This window comes from Halyomorpha halys, unplaced genomic scaffold (assembly GCF_000696795.3).
Source record: "Halyomorpha halys isolate HHAL.00 unplaced genomic scaffold, Hhal_1.1 Scaffold461.1, whole genome shotgun sequence".
Taxonomy (NCBI): Eukaryota; Metazoa; Arthropoda; class Insecta; order Hemiptera; family Pentatomidae; genus Halyomorpha; species Halyomorpha halys.
Window position 1 is genome coordinate 146,982 of NW_027105824.1, and position 25,258 is coordinate 172,239.

At 30.8% G+C, this 25,258-nt stretch overlaps 1 protein-coding gene and 1 long non-coding RNA gene across 2 annotated transcripts in view; one reads left to right on the forward strand and one right to left on the reverse strand.

The window, feature by feature from the left end:
- The window catches only part of Exn (Ephexin), a gene marked incomplete at its 5' end in the record, with an annotated part of 61,171 nt that overhangs the window by 13,928 nt on the left and 21,985 nt on the right, over positions 1-25,258 (forward strand). The window contains 3 exon segments of the mRNA XM_014424287.3: positions 1,667-1,769; positions 9,506-9,597; positions 19,339-19,527. Coding sequence (XP_014279773.1) covers positions 1,667-1,769; positions 9,506-9,597; positions 19,339-19,527 — 384 coding nt within the window.
- LOC106683068 (uncharacterized) lies at positions 4,313-12,236 on the reverse strand. The gene is made up of 3 exons (XR_001343507.2): positions 11,888-12,236; positions 7,971-8,120; positions 4,313-4,414 (listed from the first exon to the last, which is right to left on the reverse strand). It is a non-coding gene; the product is annotated as an uncharacterized lncRNA (long non-coding RNA).

The following is a 25,258-nucleotide window of genomic DNA, read 5'->3' on the forward strand; positions in this document are numbered from 1 at the left end:
TTTACTATTAATTATCGTAATATGTATGTTCATTACGAATGTTACTGTTACATGTTACAGAAGCGCTCCCTTATGCTTTCTCATAACAGAATAGTTTGTTAGGATATTGGGGATTCTTTCCAAAACAAAAAAAAAAAAAAAAAAAAAAGCATTACAATATATATGTACCAGTTAAAATTAATCCAAAAACAGTCACGTTGTCTAAATAAATGAGTTAAATAACATCAAATTATCGCAATTTAAATTTTATAAAATCAATAAAAATACAAAAATTTATTATTTTGAAATTTGATCTTATATTCTCTAAATAAAGTGTTGATTCAACTTTTTATCAATTGAAATAAATGTATTTAATAAATATGATAGGAGAATAATATATTTTTTTTTTCATGAAGCTGTAAATTGAAATTTAATCGTAATGAAAATTATATTCATGTTTAACCGAATCCATTTGTCCAGATCAATCATTTCAATAACGATTATTAGAAAAATAATGTACGTGTTTAAGTTTTGTTTCGTTAGCACTCCAATAAAACCAAAGTTACATCGTTGATATCGGTTATTGTAATCATTGTCATAAGTACATTATATTTATTAATATTATATTACAAGATTATTTTATATAATAAAGAAATATTTACTTGTCGGGTTGTCCATAATTTTCCACTATTCATCATTATAGATATAGTTTACGAAATATGAATCGATTTACGTAACTGAGGTCTTTGAACTGTCACACTTTCTGATATATGTCACATATGAACAACGTTTCAACGTATGAATATTTACAGAGGAATATTTCAATCGAATATATTCTCAATTTGATATAGTTTTAAAAAATGTCCGATTTGAAATTAGAATTTCAAATCAACATCAATTCGTTAGATTTTTAAATTTTCTGTGTTCTTAATGTGATGAAGCCAAAAATTTAAATATTTTAGGAGGAGTAAAGATAATTAATAGCATATTATGTATTATTGCATATTAAACTATTTTTAATAATGTAAAGTTTTTTTGTTTCTTATAGAAGCATTCATAAATAACAAATGCTATTTAATTTAATTTTATTATAAAATACAATAAAACATGTACCACTGACTACCATTGATCATGAACTTGGTTTTAGCGTACAAAAACACAAACTATTTCGTCACAAATAAACAAATTTTTTTGTTTTAGCTAGTTTGATTTTATCACATCTATTTAAAAATATGTGCTCTTGCCAAATAGGCATTTTATGAATCGTTAAACTACTTTGAAAAATCAGCAATTTTTATTTTAAATGTTGGTTGTTTTGATATCGCTGTGTATATATACATATATATTTCTCATGTAATTATTCCTACATTCGTAGATATTACTATCATAAATAACTAGAACAATAAATCTAACTGACTACCCACCTCTTCTTATGATCGGCTTTGATTCATCAGTGGTACTGATTGGTGAGTCACTGAGTTATATTCTTAAGTGGCCCACCGACTGTTCTGACTATTTGATATTATATTTGTGTTAGGAAAGGGCAATTAATCAAATAATTCCTAAATTGTCAGAGTAATTATGATATCAAATTAAGATAAAATATTGTATAATTTCTTGTTAATATTTGAAATTAAAATTTTACTTTGTTATTTGTATATTATTTTTATGTATCCGATTGTCGCAGGTTCTGGAGCGCGAGGCAGTGGGGCTAGCAGAAGCGACACTAGTGACGACTGGATCGACATTGAGCTAGACAGTGCTGAGGAGATGAAGCAGCATATATTTCTGTACGTATATTACATATTAGATATTTATGTATAACATTTAATAAATATTAAATATTATATATTTGTATTATTAGATTCAATATCTTCTACCTTCAGAAAGACGATTTTTTGTCAAATATTTATATCTTTAAATCCATCCAACATGAGCGTATATACAACTTAGGCAGGATTTTGCCAGGGGGATAGCATGCCTCAGCCCATTAAGGGCCCTCTACACGTTGGCCAATCCATGGCGAACTCAGACATACGCGAGCATGTGGATGGGTTGCTTGGCTTGGTTGGCTTAGGCTCGTTGCCGATCCGTCGAGAGTCGGTTTTTTGGACACAGATCAAAGGGGTTCGTAAGGGCACTCGTGTAGCATCTCCACCATAGTATTTGTCTAGTTGCAACTGAGAGCTGTTAGGAGATTAAAGGTGTTTGTTGGTACTTTTTATAATAAGTTTTATATTTAATCTTATTTATTTATATTTAATTTCCTTTCATTTTCTTCTTTTGTAATAAAAATAATACAATCCAAGTGTAATGGCTGAAACCAATAGTACGTCCGCCATGCTTGCCTCTCTGAATAACACTGACATGTGGATGGCCCGCTCTTTGTTTACCGAGCATTTGTACGAGCCTCCGATCCGTGGCGTGCGGCCAACATGTGGATCCACCTTTACACACACACACATACGTAGATAGATACACACAAACAAATATATATATTCCATTCGGAAACATTTTGTAAAAGAAAGATATTTAAGGCTGGATTGCACTTATCTCTGATAATTTTTCGGGCACCTTCATCTTTCTCCTGTCATTACCTTCCTAATTATACCATGTTTCCAGAAAGAAACCATGTATAGAATGAATTCACCATTTTTTTTCTTGGATCCAAAAAAACTAGAGGAGAGTCGAGGCTTCCCCCTGCTCCCCTCTGCTTACGCCCAAGGAAGAAAAGAAGAAACTGGTTTTTACACAACCGGGTAAGACCGGCTGCTTTATCATAAATAGTCCAGAGCGATCCCACTACATTGTACCAGGGTTCGGTCCTTGCGCCAGTTCTATTTAATATATACACTGCCCACATAGTCGGGACTAAATTTGACAATGCTCAAATATCTGCATATGCTGATGATATAGCCATATACTCGGCAAGCATGAATGCAGACAAGGCCATGGACCAGGCCGCCGAAGCGGCCCAACTCATCGCTAACAAACTACGATACATAAACATTCATATCAATCTCATACAAGAAAACTCCTAACAGAGCACCTAAACTCAACGAACAGACAATACAAACCAAGAAACATCTCACTTACCTAGGCATTAAACTAGAAACACATCTATCTTTCACACACATACAGAACAGAATACAAATCGTCAAGTCAACATCATACCAACTTAAACACCTCATCTACTCACCAGGGCTGTCACTCAGACTCAAATTACTCAACTACAAAGTAATACTACGACCATCACTCCTACACGGTGCACCACTACTACACTATCTTTACCCAACAGCCCTGAAATCACTACAACAATACCAAAACAGCACACTACAGAAGATATGTCGAGGGACATCTCTGGAAAGACGTAACATGACACACATTCATAACGAACTACAGTTAGAAACTGTACAACAACACATCACACGGAGACACATTAAATTCTTTGACAGTCTCCCTGCTTCCTTCAATCCAGTATTCCAGTCTATCACTCCTTCCCCCCTTCCTGTGAGGTGGCAGGGCAGGAAAGGTTCCAAAAACCGTATTAACATCACCTCATAACTCCATCTTCTGATGCACCCCCACCCCCATCCCTCACACTTCTTTTCGATTTCACCATTATCTATCGTCTTTATTAATTAATGTTTTTAATTTTATCTTATATGCGATACAACACGAGGAGGCCCCTCACCTCCGGACTTAAAATAGCTCCTTTTTAGAATGGATAGCTCATATATAACATTAAATATAACCGGTAACCTTAAAATACCAAAGGTAGTAAAAGGTAAGACACAACAGGAATTATTTTTCTTTTTCACAGTAATTCACTTACTAATTCACTTTTTATTTCTGTTTTTAGAGGGTTCGGAAAAAAAAAACTCCATTATACAAGACATAATTATATCTTGTTTAACTGTTGTAATCTAGGCAGGAAAAAAGTTTATAACTCTTTTTCACAATTCTAGAAGCGCTAAAATTAATAATTTTCATAGCAACAAAAAAATTTAAAGTACTTTTAATTTTCCGATTTTACTTTAACTTACATATTTGTGGAATACAAAGTAGGGTGAAGTATTGTTTTTCTTGACGGTTGCTTTGAAATTTACAAGCATTAATTTCATATCAAAGCAAGGTGGTATCTCTGTTGACTTTTTGGACGCCACCATTTTTCCCTGTCATTATACTAATTAGCATGTTTCCAAAAAAGAAACCATATATCAAATAAGTTCACTTTCTTTTATTTTCTTGAGTCATAACAATCTAAGGGGGTGGCGCGGCTTCCCCTTGTTCCCCCTACCTATGCCAATGAAATCCAATCTATTCATTCTTTCTCAAAGATCATTTGTAGCCAAATTTTATCCCGAAACCTTTTAGCTGCTTAGCAGTTTTTGAACGGACCGTCCGGAACATCGGCGAAGGTTCTTTTATTGATCTGAAATTAATAAAATAAGGAATGAAAGTAAAAAGGCTAGTTAATACCTGAAATATAAAATTACTGAAAATCATTCGAATAACGCACCACTAACAATAAATATCACCTTCGCTTCATGATATGTTTTGTTTTTTTTAATTTTTGGCGCAGATGACATTGATTATTTTTTTTTCTCGAATCAGTATAGTTTGTTAGACATTACCTCAAAGTTATAAACCATATTGTAGGTAAATAACAATAGACCGATAATTTTCTGTAGAGGGTAAAGAACACTGGGAGAGGTTCTAAAATATGAAAACATAGGCCTTGTCAAACCTTTGTGTGGCTCTAAGACAAAAATTAGTTGAGATAGATCAATAAAATTTGAGTTATATTCTAATCTGTATAATGCGTACCAAATTTCATCAAAACCTTAAGCCATGGGTGATATTTATAGTAATTTCTGGATGATTCTAAATGAAATGACCTTGAATGGATTAATTTCAAATGCTTTTAAAAATGAATTGACTATTTTTTATAGCTTACAACTTCCTCTAAGGTGTTGAATATCTATATACTCCAGTTTTTACTTATTCACTTCAGTCTTCAATGCTCAATTTAATAGACTTTTATCATAATTTCTTTGATTGTATTAAAATTTTATTTATAATAATATTACTACCCAAAGTTTGTATTGTATTTGGAACACCCGTCTATTTAATAAACAGTCAGTACCTGAACATCCACCTGTAGCAGGTGTTCCCTTTACAGGTTGCAATATCTCCTCGGCCTTCGTCACATCCTTTAGCACAATATCTATATAATTATTTACACTACGGCCCTCCATTCGCTGCCTTCTTTGAAAAAATAGATTTTCTCATTATTGAATTGGCATTTATTTCAACAATAAAAAAAAATCTATTATTTTGATAATTTTAGATAGTTACACCAATTAGCCAAAGGTTAATGAGCCAAACATGCTTCAATAATTTCATTCTCTCTCCCCCCTTTTTTCACTACCCTCTTTCTCGGTATTTCTGATATACGGAAGGGAGGGGTAAGCTTATCTACAGGGTACTACTCTATTCTAGCTATGATAAGGGGCCAAGTTTTCATTTCATAGGACTACCACAGATATAATAGTCAGCCCCCAGCGCCGGATTCATACCGGCGCCGGTGAGTTCCATGGTGGGTAGACCTACGCCTCAACACCCACGGCTACAAACGGGGCATTTTTTTTTCCTCTTCCTTGTGTGATTGGGTGCTTAAGATCACTCAGTAATCACAAACAAAGTAAAATATCTCTATTTATTTGCACATTTTCTTATTTAAAGTTGTTTTTTGGTAAAATATTGAACTGTATTCAGTTATATCTAATAGTATTTAGTTTTCTTTAAAAAAGCTGACAGTTTCTCAATACATTACATCCATCGTCTCCCAGGATTTCACCAACTCTAGAGCTTTAAGTTTTGATGACCCAGGAGTGTTAGGCTGGAGTATCAAGACACTAAGAAGGTAATCCTGACCTATGATCTATTCTTGAATAATTATTCAATATTGCCTTTATTTTGTTTTTTATGTTTTGAATCGCTCAACCCTCCTTTTTGTTTATACTTAAATCAAATTCGGTTCACAAAATGTTTTATCCAGCCTTCTTCAATTGTTCAAGCATTCATCTTTAGCTTTAAAATGAGAAATATGATCAGGTCTTTTATTATTTCTTACTTTGCTACAACGATAAAGAACTCGTTTGGATGTAAAATTTTATGGTTTTGAAACAATCGTCATTATGAATGCTTCGCTCATGAATTGCAGTATCCATTCGGTTACCATGAGATCGCTGAGGATTTTGGATAGGTATAACTATTTACATTGAAAAATATAATTAATACATAAATAGCATGATACAGTTCACAGATATTACAGACAGTTTAAGTATTCGGAAAAATCATAAAGTCCTATGAAACCTTGAATTGTTTTCTCAATACTGCATTGAGTTAGCAGAAACGATTGCTGATAAATGGCGTTATTAACTGAGTTCTATTAAAATGGTAATGATCCGACTTGGAGCTTTTAACTTTTTCTGTGAACCGTTCGCCCTTGAATTTATTCAGTTCACTTCTCCGTCTCAGCTGCAGTGACTCAACCCAGTACCTTTCTGATTAATATTTCCAGACTTTGAGTCCAGCAAAGTCGTATTGTTTTGGTTTGTCTTTTCATTATTATATTTGCAAATATTTAAAGCTAAAGCATTGCTCTTTAATAAAATTAATTTTTTTTGGAGTTCATTTAAAGTCAGAGGTGACCGAGCAATCTGTCTTGTTTGATTAACCCTTTGAGTACACATTTATCGCTTATTGGATCATTATAATCACTACTTTCATTAAAATTGTCGCTGTCACTTTAATGAAATATATTCTCTACTTCTGTCATCATGGGATTGTGTATCCCAAACAAGGTTCACCACATAACTGAAATTATCTGTTGTAACTGATATACATTACTTTAAAATAAACTAGAATTAACAAGGCAAATCTACTGTGTTTCCATGACGTATCAGAACTTCATTTGCGTCTTTGCTTAAACAAATGCATAGCGTAATAATACGTCAAATATAGCTTAAGGGTTAAGGTAGGATGCAGCCGTGTAGTGACGTTTCCCCCTTGGATATCATCTACTAGAAATGTGGGCAGAGAGGAGGTGATTTCGACGTGTCTTCGAATAGGTCATACGCGCCTGACCCACGGTTCTATTATGATTCTCCACCTATAAGCCAGACTTGTGGAACTCTACTTATCGTAAAATACATTTTAACTGAAACTCAAACCTTTGTATGAATTACCAGCAGACCTCCATTCAATTTTGCAGCATAGCAAACTGACTATAAATAAATTTTTGAATTTCTGAACCACTCAAAACTTCATCATAAAATTTTACAACATTTTTCAATAGTTATACATTTCAATTCGGAAATTAAGGCTATAAAGACTAATAAAAATTCGGGAAATTAAGGCAGTAATGACCCCGAAGTGGTTAATGGCTTAAAATAATATTAAAAAAGAAAGATTGAGCAATTTATCGCTGATGTTGATAAAAACTGATTTCCTTGAAGAATAAACTTCGAAAATGTTAACCGATAAGAATCTCATTAAATTATCTTTAATTAAAGTATCTCTTGTAAATTTATATTTTTTTATTAATGTTTGTTACTTTTCAAATATTAAATAAGTATATTATTTTAGCTAGTGTGTAGATTATAACCCAAAGTTGATCAGAAAATAATTTTAAAGGCCCAATCCTTAATCTATAGGACCCTCATATCACGAATTGCCTGGTGGTACCACTTGGTTAATATTTGACGATCATTACCAATGATGTACCAACTACATTACTCCATAAATATCGATTTTGAACTAATATTCAAGGTTATGCACGAGTGTGGACCTTCAGCCAAATTAGCCCTAAACCTATATTTCAATTTATGAACATAGCTATCCGAATAATGTTTACTATCAGAAAACAGTTCTTGTTTAATAACTGTAATTTAACAAATAAACATATAAAAATTTATATCAACTTATAATTTCTTCCAGTGTCCCCTGTATCTGTTGTTGCGCAGAAGTTCCATCTAGGGAAACCAGGATCCAAGTTCCCCCACGCTCCGTTGTCGCCTTTACAATAGGTCGTTGTCCTCTGCTCCGTGCTTATGTGTCTTGCTTTTATTTTTCTGAAATTTCATTTATATCATAAAATATGTCAATTTATTTTTAATTGACACATAAACTAACATGATTTTTGGCTTAACAATTATTTTAAACCTGAATGTCTTTACAACATTGCTTTGCCAAAACGGACAGTACAAATATTTAACCATATTCTGTACCACTGTCCGGATTCTAACATAGGGGTTTTAAAAAAATTGTCGATTGACAATTTTGTGATCGAGAAGTGAATAAAAAAAAATCGATATACACTTTTTTCTGCTTATTGAAAATCGAAAATTTGGAGGGTTTTTTTTTTTTTTTCTTATTCCTTTATTTCATGTTTACTTACTATTAGCTTTTATAATTTTGTGGTTAAAAGAATTGTAAGAACAATATTGTTTTAAGCTCGGTTTATGTTCATATTTTTCAGGCCCACAGTTTTGTTCCAAATACAAAATTAATATTTGAATTTACAAAAAAAGTTTTAATGACGTTACCATCCCCTTATATTAGTACTCTTAATAATAACAATTATTTAATTTTTTTTAAATTGTTGAGGTTAAAAAAATTCCAAAGATGAATGTAATCTAATTCAATATTTTTCTTCATTTATTCTTATTTATTTTTCTTCTTTTACATCAACGTTTCAGGACAATTTTCCCTTATTCATACACCTTTACAATCCTAAAAATAATATATTTTTATCAATAATTTTCATCCATGTGATATATGTGTATTTGTGATTCTTGTAATTATATTTTTCCCATACCTGTCATATTTTCAATTTCCTTATTTAAATCATGCCGGTCATATATCCTAGTTGAACATTGTTTTACATTGCATTATTTAATTCATTTTCCTTCACTATTGGTGCATTCATCTCTCTCTGTAGCCCAAACCAATGCTCTAACATTTGACATTTCCTGTTTGGACCATATCAAGATGTCCGGTATGCTGTTTTGTTCCCTATTGATATGTCTAATTTTATTTATAGTGTAATTTAAATTAAAATTTATGTCTAATTATTTTATTCTTACAATTATTTAAGATTTCATTCCCAAATATTAATTTTTTTATTAAGTTTCCAAATTTTTTATTTTGTCGATTATTATGATCTGCCACATTTAACTGAAATAGGTTATAGAGATAGACATACCTTCAGATTAGCGCCTAATTACAAAAAAAAAAAAAAATAATTACTTATTTCAAGAATATTTATTTGTGGCCCTTCATCACACTTACGCTGAGCACTCTTGAAGCGACCTTTCATAGGTGTTCATTCTTGATAGTTCATTTGTGATTACGACAAACTGTCACCTTAATTGATGTTTAAGAACTATTATATAATTTTTTTTTTCTGCAAATAATCTGTATTTTCTAGCAAATATTACATCTTTCTCATTTACAGCATCCAGGCTGGACAGAAAAGGAGCTGCGGCAGTTGGTCGCAGAAGGTACGAAGACAGTGGTCAACAAGGAAGTGTCATGTTCCACCCCAAGGTATTTATCAATTAATATTCTCCAATAAACATATATATTTTGAATTATCCCGGCATAATATTATATTATTAACATTAAGCTGGATGGAGATTTTTATAAATTCCTGCGTTCAAACTTGAAGACTCCAGAAACGAATGTTTGTTAACCTACATTTAATTGGTTTATTGAACTTTAATGTTATGAACAGTTTTTGTTCAAGGAAATATGGGGACTTAAGGAAAATATATTTTTTTATACTGTTCATTTGTCTTATTTCGTTAATCTATATATTCAAATTTTAAGCTCCATAAATAGAATAGAAAAGAACTTTATTTGTTAAAGATTTATAATATTGTACAAAGCTGACTTTGATAACTTTATATCAGCTACACGATTTTAGTTGAACGAAATTGTCCATTTACTTGATTCTGAAGATCATCGGTAAATTATTTATATTTTAGCACTTTAATAAATTTTATTTTTTAAATAATATGTACCTTGATGCAAAATGAACGATGATAAAATTTAATAAATTTTTTTTTTTAATAATTTATTTATTGATATTTACAACTGTATACACATATATACAACAAGTAAATTTGGTGTAGGTGACATAGTGACATGATAAAAACATGTGGAGAATCTACCCACTGATAGAACTCCAATAACATTTCTAGAGGAGAAGATCTCGAGGCCATCTTCTTTTCAGACACCTAGGAGGATTATTAGATAATGAAGGAGAAGCCAGGTTAGAAACAAGTGGATTTAGGTGGTTGAGAAGTTTATTATGGAAGGAACGGTATCTGGTTCTGGCCAAATCGGGAACATATGGAACATTGAGGTCCTGATGGATGACTTGATTTGTGACAAAGTAAGGAGCATTAAGGATTTTACGAAGGATTTTGGACTGTAAGGATTAAAAAAAATATTTTTTAAATAGAAAAACAATTAATTGAACTCGAAGCCTGATGATCAATTATTAATCTTAATTATTACACATATCTGTGAGGCCTATCACTGTTTAAGTATATGAGGGTGTTCATATATAATACATGCTCATATATAATATCAGATAAATCTTGTTTTGTTTTTCTATACTGTCTCATATCCTTTATTTTACGAACATCACTGGGTGCAGAGAAAGATACTCGTCAATATTTCTGTTAGCTTATCACGATAGAGGAGGATGTGGGATGCTTTTAGAGATGAATTGATTGCAGAAGGTGGTGTTTTTCTGGGCTTTAAAGAAGAAAACTGTTTGTGTAAAGTTTAATAAATTCTAGATTCGAAACTTTTAACTGACTAACAGATCTTAGTTTTTTTATGATGGTTCTACATGTCAAATAGGCCTTTTTTTTTTTTTTTAATATTTATGTATTGCTATTGACAACTTTACATTATAATACATTTAGTAAATCTGATCTATGTTAAATTAGTGTTACAGGCGTGTAGAGAAACTACCCATTGTTGCACTTTAATGACATTTTACATTAGCTGGTCTCGTGGCCACCTTCAAATAGGCCCCCAAGCTGCAAATATTGAAGCTTGAGATAGTTATATACAAGGAATTGTTGTTAAGCTTCGTAAATAGATTGTTCCTTAAATAGTTGAATAACTTAATAGCTCTTTGCTATCTGGTTTCTGGATCGGTTAGAAGGCCTCCGCAGACTTCCTACATCCGCTGTTCTAAACCCGACCTTTCACTTAGGGTTTGCCGTCCATGCAGAACACGTGCGATACAATCCTCGCATCCTCCATGGCTTTTCTTCTCTTACAAAAGCAAAATGGTTTCCCCACAGAGGCGACAGCTTTCCAAGACATTGTTTGTTCAATGCAAGTTCGTCGTTCGGTTACGATACAATAACGATTGGTTCCTAAGATTTAGAATAGGATTGTTATGTAATAAAAGTAGTCATGTGTTCGATCTTATTACTATTAGGCCTGTTTTATTTTTTTGGAATATTGATTAAAGAAGGGCTTTACTGCTTATGCATTTGATCGGATTATTGATGAATTACATTAATGTTCACTATTATTGTTCTAAACGTTAATACAAAGCTGAGACATTTGCGAACCTGAAGATAAAACTTGAATACAATTCAAACCTTCTTCTTCTGAGGCCCATGAAATCACTAATCTAAAGGCTCAAGCCTAATTATACTCCCTTCTACGCCTCGGCCTCATCTATGAGTACATTTCGAATCTGCTCTGATATAATTTTTAAATTCTTTTATTATCAGGCGTATCAACTTCACATTTTCCTGTCAACCGTCTAGGCACTATTATTTCATTACATTAACCGTCTACTTACTTTTGCCGAAAATTTCATTTATCTTATATTCTCAATTTATCCATTTTTTTCGAGGGAGGGGGGCTGTTATTCTACTCGACAATATTTTTTCCTTGACCATGAGATATTCATTCTTCAGTCAAGCAGTCACGTGAGGGATAATGGTGTTGTAAATTCTGACTCAGGTTCCTGAACGCTTTGCACGAAGTGAGTAATCTTTTAACTGAGAAAAAACAAGAGCTCCCGCTCTAAACCTTGATTTCTTTTCCTCTCGAGTTTCTTATGGATATGAAGCCTCCTTAGACTAAGTATATTTGCTTTCCATGTTTATTTAAACTCATTATATACTACAGTCGATATATCATATGTTTGTAATATAGCCTTTAAAAAAATTTTGACAGGCTTAGAACTGGCGGGCAGAAGTGAAACTTCTGGAAATTAAATAATTTATTAAAAATTTTTTAATAATCATCTTGTGTTCCCTCTAATAGCTTAAGACAGATTGGATATTAGTTTTATAATAATAATAATTAGTATTAGAACGAGTTTAGATTTGTATGTGTAACAAACGTCTCAAGAGGGAGTGGCACATAACAAAGAATACCACAGAGGTTGGTAAGACATCGTGTGGAAGACCTCAAATCTAATAGCAAGGAAAAAATTAACCGAGATACCACAGAAATATGTGTAGCAAACTGAAAAGCAATAGTTTAAGATGTAAGTAGAACAGTCTGGTTTAAGTTAATTAACATTACTCAGTTCATTGACGGAGAAGGAAAAATACATTATCATTATAAATGATATTTTCATAATATGAATCGCCTATACTTTGGTTATATTACAATAACTATATATAGCATACTAATATAAGTTAGCTATATTATATCCTATAATTTAATGTATTAGATCGAAATGATCACTTCTTATATGTTACATAAAAATTGGAATAGGTTTGGAACAATCTAATTGAAGTCAAATAGCTACAAACTATCACTTTCAATAAGCGAAGGTTGCACGAACTATATCAAGTTCTATTGCCAATTCTGTACATAGTGTCCAATAACAATTTCCTTAAATGAATCTTGGAATGCTTTAGAGAGGCCTTTCTTGTATTGGAAAGCCTCCCAAGTTCTCAGGAACTGATTTCCCTTCGACAGGACAGATTAAAAAGACTTTCCTTCGCCATAGTTTTTAAAGAGTTTTCAATTACAGATCTGAGGACGTTTTCTAATCTGTGGTCGATGCCAACGAACTGTGTCTTCGGTATCTTCTTGTCTTGTTTGAGTTTGTTCATTTAATACTCTTATCGTATATTGAACTTCTACTAATTTATATGTATTGATTTTTTTTTTTTACCAGACTCAATATTTCTCTTGCGAAAGAATAACAAAACGAATTTAAAATTTAACATAAATTCCTGGGTACAGTAAGTCATTGATTTAACTTTTCACCATCTAAATTTGGACAGTTATGTAAGTTTGATTAATTTTTTTTTTGTTTTTGTATATGACAGATATTATTAATAATGTTACTTTAATTTATTTTGTATTGAATTTTTAAGATCTGGGGATCTTAAATAAAATTTTAAAATGTTTATCGTATCATCAAATAAAATACATTTGACAAGTTTACAAATTTATTAAGTTAAACAAATCTTTAGTATTTAGCTCTTTTTCTAATAATAAAAAAATTATTATTCTCTATTTTATTCCGTAAAAACTGATTCTTGATTTTATTTTTTATTAAGATTTTCACTCAAGTAATGGTTTTCCTTGCCCTACGTTTTATATGTACTTCTTCCAGATTATTCTATCGAAGACATTCTTCTTGTAGACTGTTCCATCAATGATACCTCTATTCCTTTTTCCTCGATGTTTCCTGTTTTACCTCGTCTTTTATCATCTATTCTTCACAACTATATCTTCCTTGGTAATCTTCTTCCAGACATTCTTTTTAAATGTCATTTCATCTTAAGCAATTTTTCTCAGTCTCATCCAAATTTTTTTTTTCTACTTCTGTCTTTTCTCTTATTGCTCTGGAACTGACCTAACACAAAAAGTGAAGTCAAAATTAAAAATGAATAAATACATAAAATAAAAACAATAAATTAGTAAAGAAGGCACCAAAATGTTACCAAAATAAAGGAAAAAAATTAGTTTTTATTTCACAGTTACCAAGAAGAAGGGTAATTTCAATCTTCAACCATTCATTACAATAAATTAGAAATCTCTCCTCAAGGGTGTTATGAAAAATGTTATTAAAATAAAATACATTATGTACTTGATTAAAAAATGAACGTCTCAGTGAATAATTGTCAACAAGAAAATCCTTTCACACGCATAACGTTTGTCTTTTGTCTTTATTCAAATCGTCTTTTGTATTTGACAATACCAAATTCAAGAAAACTCATTTTATTTCTTAATATGAGCTTTTTGTTTTTGTCTATCTGTAAAAACAGATTTTCTAGTTTATTTTGTAATAAGGTGTTAACCTCCACTAAAAAAAATAATAATAAATTTGAACTTTCGAAAATATTTAATCTTCAATCGTTAACTCTACTTCAAGTTTATTTTCAAGTACAGATATTCTAATGCAAAGTTCATTATTGGAGTTCTATCAATGCGTAGATTCTCCACATGTTTGTATCATGTCATAATATTACTTACAGTAAATTTACTTGATGTGTATATATGTATACAGTTGTAAATAACAATAAATAAATTATTAAAAAAAAAAGTTAATTAGATGAAAAAAAATTCTGTTGGTTTAAAATCTGTCGAAGGGATGAAGTGGGATTTATAGTATCTAAAATATACAATTTAATATAAGCAATAATATAATATTTGTATTCAAAATTATTCGGTTGAAGCTTAAATAAAGCTTTTTCATATGTAATTGCATTTAATTTAAACTTTCTCCATACAATATATCTCTTTGTTAAGGAACAAACATTATAAATGCACAGCATATTCTTGACTACTCTTAACTTTGTATTTATTATTAGATTACTGTCATATTTGGACTCCAAATTAGCTATGATATCTTAAATTTCTTCTGTATACTTTACATCTATAATAAAAATAAAATATATATTTATTTTTATATATTTCATAAATTTACTTTTGCCAATATCTTTTTAGATAGTTAGCTATTGCATAAGTCTAAATTAATTTTAACTAATTAATTATGTAGGCCTCTTATATTTATTTTTATGTATTAATATTTTTAGTCACTATTAATTCTAAATACAAATATTATAATTATTTTGTTTATAACTGAATGATTTTACGAATACGTTATATACCCGCTTTGATATTACCTGTTATGTTTTATTTTAAATCTTGAATTAGTTTTTTTTTTTATATGATAATTTTTTTAGAAATACTATTTGATATTTGAGTTTATTATAATGTTTTTTTTCCGATCCCTCCAAAACTGAAAAAACATGAAATTAGTAGGTTGCATTAAAATTAAATTTTAATTCTATTTAAGTATTATATTATAAATAAACTATGAAAAATAGATGTATACAAGAGTGGGGTTAATGGCAAGGCCGGCATACGCTGCGCCCCTAGCGGCCACCGGCCTAACCTCAGCTAGTGAAAGTGGTTATGAAATCAGTCGGCTATGGCTCTGCTTCGTGAGTGCTAGTTCTTTGGTTGGGTCTGAGCCTCCTCGTATCTATGCCTGATATCATCCTCTACTCTTTGTGAATTGTGATAGTGCTCTCGTTCAGAACAGGCGTCAGGTCTGATCCTGTTGTCCTCTTGGACCGGTTGCCCTCGGCCGAAAGCTGTCGTCCTTGGTTGGGTTCTGTCGATAATCTAGTGTGTACTCCGTGGGTGATGTGAGCAGTGATTGTGTATCCATGGCGAAGAATTATGACCGCGCCTAATGAAGGGCCGACATGAACCGAAATGTGTATAGCAGGAACTCCATTGGAAATGTGTCACATTCTTCATCTTCGTCGTCCTGCATATCCACCTACCCTAGGAGGAGGCGTCACATAAACATAGAAGGTCCGTCTCCTCCAACTCTTCTTCTCACTTTCTTAACATTCATTCTCTCACTTCCTTATAATGTCTTCTTTATGTTACAAATGAATTTCCCTGAGAGGTTTACATGAAGCTGCTTGTTTGGACTATCTGACATTGACACAAACTAAATGTTAATATTTTCTTAATTCAACGACTTACATTCGATATTTACAATATAACACTCTCATTTACAGAAATCTATTACGTATTTTCAAGTACTCCTGATCACACCGTTTTGTGGACCTTACTAAAATACGTCAACAAACTCTAAAAATACAAAACCAAATAAATAAATAAATCATTAACAAATAAGATTAACGTTAGTCAGTCTTAATAACTTTATCGATTGTTTTCAACAACAACGTCGGAAGTTTATTAAATCGAGTTTACAGAAAGGAAGTGATAACAATCACACGATCATTAACATTTCAAATGAATTGGAAAGGTCATGTGAAGACACGATTTAATATTATACCCTAAAGGTATCACTAGTGGGTATATTCCTGAAATATTTTTATAGATATTAACACTATAAATATAGTGATGTAAAGTTTCGTTAACATATTCGTGCCTCTTTATCTTATTTCTGTATTATCTTTCTAATGTATATAGATGTATTTAATTAGCCTTTTATAATACGTAGTTCCTCTTTTAAAGCTAAATTAGAGTTTTAAAAAAACGACTGTTAACTATAAACAAATAGTAATAAAACATCAACCGATTGAATCTCAATTAACTATCATTTCTGTTGATAGGCAGTTAAACAAATATAAATAAGAATTAAATGCTTATATCCTATATTTCAAACCCCTGGTAAAATAATTAAAATACTGATAAGAGTGTGTAGCATAATTTTTGATATAAGAAATACTTCTGAAGGGTAGTTAAGACGTTTTGATTTTTTTGTTTAATATTAATGATAATAACTATAAACTGAACAATATATCATGGTAATATTTTGTTTATTATAATAAATATTCATAAAATTAAATAATTCGTGGTAATAAAGGGTCTGAATACTTGTAACTACTGAAATAACCAACTTATAACTTATCGTTCTATATAAACCGAAACAAATTGAATAAACTGGACAAAATTGTTTTATAAACATATTTTCCTATGAAATTGCACAGATTCAGAAGTAATTCATACTAGCATATTAAATTACATTAAATATATGTAATACACATTACATTACATTAAAATTGGATATTATAAAAAATATATAAGAGAAAAAATTCCTTAACAATGATTCAATAAGAACTGCATCGTGAATAATGGTGAAACTGCTACGGAACTAAGCAGTGCCATTGTTATTTTCTATCGCCATTGAGCAATGACATGCAATCAGCCCGTTTTTGTTGCTTGTATTGGGCCAGTCACAAGGCCCAAAGTAACATCTTATTTTAGCCATAATATTATGTTGATTATTTTTTTTTTCATATCACGAATAGATCTCCCGCAAAGACTTGATATAAATAATATGTTCACAATAAGGAATAATTTCATAAAAAATTGAGCCTTCAATTTACTTATTTATTTTTTATTTGCTTAGTTAGTACATCTAATGTGGTCCAACTAGATAGCAACATCTATCCGTCGGTGTCAAAATATAACACAAATCGAAATATGTTTATGCTTCACTATTAATTATTCGGACATGGTGGAAATATGTGTAATTGCTTGGTAGTTTATATGTGGTAGTAAATATGTGGTTTATAGCTAGAATTGTACAATTTTGAAATTAATTCTAAAGATAAAACCATTAATTTTATTTATATAATACAACTAAATACAAATAATAAAATGAAAATAAAATAAAATTAGAAAATGTACAAATATAATTGGCAAAACCATCTACACAATTTTAATTCTTTAAAATCCGTAAAGTAAATAAACTCAATAGTTTATCGTTCCTTGATCATTTGGATTCGAATATTTTTACGTAATCTTTTATAACTGCATTGAGAGCTAAATAGTTTACAGTTTTATTATATTTACATTATCGGTTTTCTTAGAATTTAGAATTTTCTGATATTACTAGAGTAAATTTTAAATGACAAATTTGACAAAGACTGGGCATATTTCCATATATATGTCAATAATTACGTATAGGTTGACTCACTTCTGTTGCCAGAACCAATCGACTGGTTTCTTTAAGGTCAGGCGGCGTAAAAACAGGTTTTATGGTCTCATGGGAATTTTGAAAATTACTCTTAAAAAAATAATTATTAAGAGTTGATAATTACACCAATATATATATCGTAAATTTAAATTTTATTAAATCCAACTTTTGGGTTAGTAGCCCAATTCTTATATTTTTCTAAGGTGATAATTTCGTATGAAATCGTTATTTAAAACTTAGTTAGAAATTTGCTTAAACAACGAGAAAAACTATTTCAAACGTAATCTAAAAGAAATGATCAGTATAGAAAAATCGGGCTATTAACGCAGATGTACAGAATATAAATTCATGTTACGCTAATCTCGTGAACATCATTAGGTAACAACACTAGTAATAAATATATAAAATGCAAAACTGAAATAAATAGACTAACTATACATTGAATATAACTGTATAAGAAAACAGAAAAAACAAACATACCTTTTTCTTTTTCAATCTTGATCAGTATTAATCCAAAAGTTGTAGTTTACCGTTATGATTTATGAAGAATACATCAGTTATCAAACAGTTGAAATTAAATTTCTGATTATTATTCTCAATTTGTATTATCGACACTATAGTTTTTAATAATTTGTTAAGAAAATTACTCATAAAAAATTCCATTTTCTCTGTAAAGCATGAAACATGTTCTTATCAGAACAATACAATCTAGAAATGTCGCCTAAATATAGTTGTTTTATTATTGACTGAGCCTCAAGCGCCATATAATATATAGATTATAAACAACATACCTTAAACCTGTATTCATTTTATGCAGTCTAAGTTGTGAAGTGTCCGGTTAACTAATTATTTGATAATGTATATAGTTTTACACCTTCAAATACTCCAATAAACAAATTTATTAACACAGCCATATTAAGCAAATAGCTCATAGCTCTGAGGTCTTAAAACACATAGCGAAAAGATTGAGGAAAGTAGCCGAATAAATATAAAAACAAATTGTAAATTTGTTTTTCATTGTGGCGTTAATTTGTCTCTCATTAGCGAATATTCTTGAGGACCCTTGATCCTTTACCCTAATGCTTATAATTGACTATCTTCAAGGACATTCATAAACGTCATCCGTTAATTGGCTAAGTTGTTTGATTATATTCTCCTCAATAACATACATTCACTTTAGGAGGTTCTCATAATATCCTCCTGATGGCTGACTGAGACAAAGGCAGCTTCATGGCCTCCAGGGACTACCTTGACTCTCTTTTTCATATCTTTCTCATCTCTCTTTCTTGTTTCTCTTTCTACCTTTGCAGTCGCCATATCTTCGCCTTCCATATTGTACCTAAAGTACGACGACACCTCCAGCTTCGAACCAGATACGAACAAGACTCTTGTAGATACATCCCCGCTGAAGACCCTCGGACTCGTCTCTCTCAGGGAAGTTTGGTTTTCAGGGAACAAATATGAAGTTCAAGAAGTTACCATTTATATATTAAACAAAGGTCAGTTATTGGAAATGGTAATGATAATGATTGTTTTATTATATTTTTCTTTTAATTTTTTTTTTGTTTTCTATTGTTTGCATGATGCTTGAAATGCATTATTGTATTCACGATCCATATTATAAACACCAGATTGACATTTATCACACAAGGAAAGTTCCCAAAGCATGTTTCCTATTTTTTATTCAGTTTACTGCAAAATTATAGCATTGTAAGAATCACAAACTAGCATACAACATATTTTTCTCCTGTTTCATAACTGAATGTTTTTCTTACTTGTTTTTTATAAAGTATTTCAAAAATATATTTTGAGTAAGTTTTGTTTGTATGTTGAAAATAATTAATTCAATGAAAGCAATGTCGTACAAAAATGGAGATGAGTTTTGAAGGAAGGATTTTAAAAATATAATTACTTTTTAAATTTTTACTAATTTTATTTTTTTTCTCGATGTGTAATTTTAACCTGACCACTAAAATACAGTTTCACTTACCAACCTATTTACTTCCCCAAGTTTTGAATAGGTTGGTGGACTTGTTCAAGTTGTCACTATTTTTTCTATTTTCTAAGACCAGAATGGGAAAAAAATTTTAACCTTGTTACTAAATTACAGTACAGGCAATATTCTATTTTTATAATTGAGATTTATTTGAAATAATGATAGTTTCGGGCATAAATAAAACAGTTATGAATTTTACAGTTAGTATGTTGTAATAAAAGAGTTTTGGTAATAATAAGTAATGAGATGAATACTTAGATACAGTTGAACAACATGGTGGAATATGACATAATCAGCTAAACTAATACAGAACTAATCATCTCATATAGTGATATGATTGATTAGTCAGGTCTTGAATTTTTAATAAAATTCCAATAATTTTTGATCGCCCACAATTAGGAAAAATAAGAAAATAGCCGAAATAATATGTTTGTTGCACGCTGTAGAAGATCATGAAATCCCGACTTATACTAATCGTACCGCCCTCCCTAAAATAGTAGCTATGATCTAATATGAAAAACAAATGTTTTGAATGACGCATTATTTCGATTTCAACATGTTCTACTTCTAGTTAATTCCTTAGCTTGTTTCTATCATTTTTGATATAAAATACTTTTTCCATCTTCTATAATGTACTAAATAAAAAATTCTAGTGTGACGCGCGCATCAGGCGACTTTCACTTACCAACCTATTTACTTCCCCAAGTTTTGAATAGATTGGTGGACTTGTTCAAGTTGTCACTATTTTTTCTATTTTCTAAGACCAGAATGGGAAAAAACTTTGAACAAAATATTTTTATTTTTCTGTTGCTATAAAAATATATAATTACGGGACTTGAGGTGGAAATAACGAATATTTTTTTCTGTAAGGAATGAAGTAATTAAAGAAGTGATAACGAGCCATAAACATATGCTTGCAATCGGGAGAGTTCCAGCGGTCTCAGTTTTTTCGTTTCGAGCCTTACCCAATTTTTCTTTCCTTTATTTAATCATAAAATTCTTTAATATTTCGTATTTATCTATTGTTAATTATTGCTGAATGTCATTAAAGGATTCTCGTCAGAAATCTGATTTTAAACGATTTTCTATCGTTAAATTTTGTGATAAGGCGTAATTCAAATCATGAAAAATCCTAAAATATGCGGAAAATCATTTGAGCTTCGTCGGCCAAAAGCCATTTAACGATTTTACCTTCGGTATTCTTCAAATTCCTCAGTTACTAGTATAAGGATTCTTACGAGAAATTGAATTCTCATGCGAATTTTTTTCTTTGCGTTTGTTTGATTTTTTCACCGTTTGCTCACGAATTGTCAGTAACTGTAAAAAAATTGTTTGTGATTTTGGTCATCTCTACCTTCAGGACGAGTCGAATCGAAAACCTCACCAATATAAAATTGTTTTAAACTTACATTTCCTAAATTCCTTTGAGGATTCGTTGAAAATGTCACTTTCATTTGGAAATTATAGAGTTACGTGCACTAGAGAAGAACTGGAAAAGGTAACCTAGTTGACTTTGGAATAAAAAAAAGAATCATTCTTCATATCTATAAGGCTAAGATATGAAGAATGATTCTTTTTTTTATTCCAAAGTCAACTAGGTTACCTTTTCCAGTTCTTCTCAAAGTTCATTTCGAAATTTTCAAAATCAAAAAAAAAGGAATGTTAATCAAGTCTTGAACACTGTATATAACAAAAAAAAAAGTATTTTCAATTACGATTTTAGTCGCTTTCAAACAATCACTAAGCTTTCCAAAATTATATTATACTATTCGTTTTCCATCTGTTTCTACTGTTCTATATTGATTTGGATCAATGAAAGCAGTGATGTCAATTAAGCTTTAATGTGTGTTGACGTTTGTTATTGCTTAATATTTCGTTGCACTTTGGCTCTGAAAATTGCTCTTTTTAAAAAAGTATTATTTGGTTTCAATTCTTAATGAAGGCCTAAAATTCTGGCCGAAGTGTTGCCACAAATAAAATAAGTTTTACTTATTTATGTTTCTACTTTCCACACCCTCCTAATACGGCATCTACGGTCAACAAATGTTTCATTTTAAAAAATTAAAATAATGAAATAAAATCAATAACATGGTATGTTGTTATTTTTATGTCTTGAAACTTCATAATGATATCGTGTTCATTAATATTTTATCCATCTGTTTGAATTCTTCTTATCAAGCTCTTTTAGGGCAGCGGTTCCCAAACTTTTTTCGCCACGGCACCTTATTACTGAAATAGCAAAATTTCGCGGCACTCTTGTTGGGTTAAAAAATGTTCGCAGCATCCTTGTCGAGCTAAAAAAAGACAAAAATATCGCCATATTTATCCTTAGAGCGGTTGAGTATGTAAGAAAATATTTTTTTTAAAACAACAGCTATGCGAAGTAAATGCTGGAATGCTGTATATATTTGCTATGTTAATTTTTTTTCTTTAATTTTTTGAGAAAGTGAAATTGGCTTGCATACGCTTGGGGCACCCACTTTAGGAACACGCTCATATCAAGGAAGTCAGTCCGTCGAGTTTACTAAAATTTAATGTCAGGTAGATTAGACTTTGTTGTTGTTTATTGTTGCTTAAAGGCGTAAAACCCTCTGGTCATCAACGCCTATGGCATGATAAAAGTAAAAAAAAATGATAAAAATAAATATAAAAATTAAATCGAAGAGGAATTATAATTTAGAAAAAAGGCGATGTGCTTTTAAAAATTCAAACACTAATGTAATTTTAGCTTCCTCGTCTGTGAGAACTTCTGATAAATTTGGGGTCAGTCCTATCCTGCTTATTGTTGGCAAATAGTAAGTACATTCTTCAACAATATGTCTAATCGTGAAAATGGATTGACAATATTTGCACGTTGGAGGTGGCAGTTTTCTGATCAGGTGAGAGTGCGTGAGGAGAGTATGACCTAGTCTCAAGCGAGTTAAAGCAACTTCCTCCCTGCGGCTGTTGTAGTAGGATGTTGACCATGGTTTTACTGATCGTTTTATTTCTTTTAATTTACTCGGAGAGCTTTCATCCCACTTGGCCTGCCATTTTTCTAATATTTGTAATTTAAGAGATGTACTGAGTTCTGAAGGGGTAAGAACGGCGGTGCCTCGACCAGGGAGCGTAAGTGTCTCTCTGGCAGCTTTATCTGTGAGCTCGTTACCAATAATGCCACTGTGGCTTGGAGCCCATATGAAAATAATGGACTTATCTTGTTGTGATAGTTTTAGAAGAAAAGATTGAATTCTTATGATGAGTGGATGTTCGGGGTACATGTTTCTCAAACTTTTTAGAAGGCTCGACGAATCTGAGATTATTGCAATAGTCTTCTGAGTTATTAGACTTGATTCGCTATGTTGAAGTTTTGGTTGTAAGGGCGTACTCTTTTTAAGGCATATAACTTGGACCAAAACATCGCTTTATATATTATAAGTAGTGTGTTCCATTCTTGACTGCTCTCCCATCTGCACATCTCTGTGATTACATCTAACGTCACTAATATTTAGACCGTTATGATTCCACAAACACGGAACCAACAACTGGATAAGGTTCTTCTATCCACTTTATTAACCTTATTGAAATACCAATCTTCTCAAAATCCACCGATCTTCCGACCGGTCGCCCAGATGATGTCTTACGATTTGAGCGAAAACGTTCTCATACAAGCACCTTCTTAATCTTCTGTCTTGAGTTAGCAGTGAAATAGTTAGAGATATGGGCATTGTTCCCACATTCTTCTTGCCAATCCCCTCTACCTATGTATGATAATCCTTCCAATTTATACATTTTTAAGTTTTACCAATCAAAGTATGAAAAATCATTATAATAAAATTATCATTAAATACCTCTCTTCCACTGCTGGCTAAAACTCAAATTATAGTAACTGCACTTTCACACATTTTCTTCTAGATTAACATTTTGTAGGTAATTATAAGCATTATTTTTGTAATTGAGAGGTACTTTGTTGGCATCAGCCAACTATTCCAAATTTTATTTTTTTTTAATTTTTAAGGGAATCGAATTTTACTATTTTGAATATGTTAAAGTCAGGGTGTGGTTATGTAGTGATATTATTTATTAATTATTAGTAAAAATGTTCCAGATATTAGTATGAATATATAAACAAAAGATGGGACTGGATTAAAAGCATTAGGAATTGATAATTAAAAAGGATTTTGATTTAGCCTGTTCTAGATTACTTTTTAGCCTGTGATTAGTTGATTACATTTTCTACGTTTATAAATCTTTGAACTTTTAATTATATTTTTATAAATAATATTTTCAATATATTGTGAGATAACTTAATTATTTTTTTCTTTTTTATTTATTATTTCAAAGGTACAGTACCCCTATTTCAACAAACTTGTTATTTATTTTTTTGTAAAATGTCAGAGAACGTAACAGTTTCTGATTTATTGAAGATTGACACATTTTAATCTTTTTGCCTACTTCATATTGTTTTTTGTTCTTTTTTAATATGAAAAAGTTGTTCATAAAGTGTTAATTTTCTTATAATGTTAAACTTAAATCATTTGGAAAATGGATAATTTGTATTTTACATCTTTTTCCCCAATATTTTATATTATCCATATGTATGAAATTGAAAAAGTTATATCTTAGAACCAAGGAGCCCATTTTGTTTTGCACATAAGTGTATTTCTTCACAAGATTGTATTCAAAAATATTTTTCCCATGTGTCTACTGTTGAACAGAAATTATGGCACATTCATCTTTAAACAATGATTATTTAAATCTTATCAGTAGATTTATGATAAAATATACCTATTTCTGTGATAGTTGAGATCTTTTCAATATTTAAATGACCATTTCAAATTAATTATTTTGGGATATTGATGTGAAGATAGTTGACCGTAGATATATAAGAGGAGATAATGGTCAGGGGGTGTGGTAAGCAGAAAAAAACACAAATAAACAAATGAATTATTTATTTGTGCCTTATTTATTAATAATTTGTTTGTTTATTTGTGTTTTTTTCTGCTGGACGCACCCCCCGACCATCTTCTCTTATTTTGGGATATATTTTATCGATTTAAATGTTGTTGTTTTTCTTTATAAAAGTACCTCTCACTATACGCGAACAAAACTTGTATGCCATTTTTCCTGTCATAAGTTCAATCTAAACTTAGTTCACATTTATATTTTGTAATGAATCTATTGAACTCTTTAATTTACTTTCATCCTTCCTGTTTTCTGTAAATTCTACATTATAACTTTGCATGTATTAATTA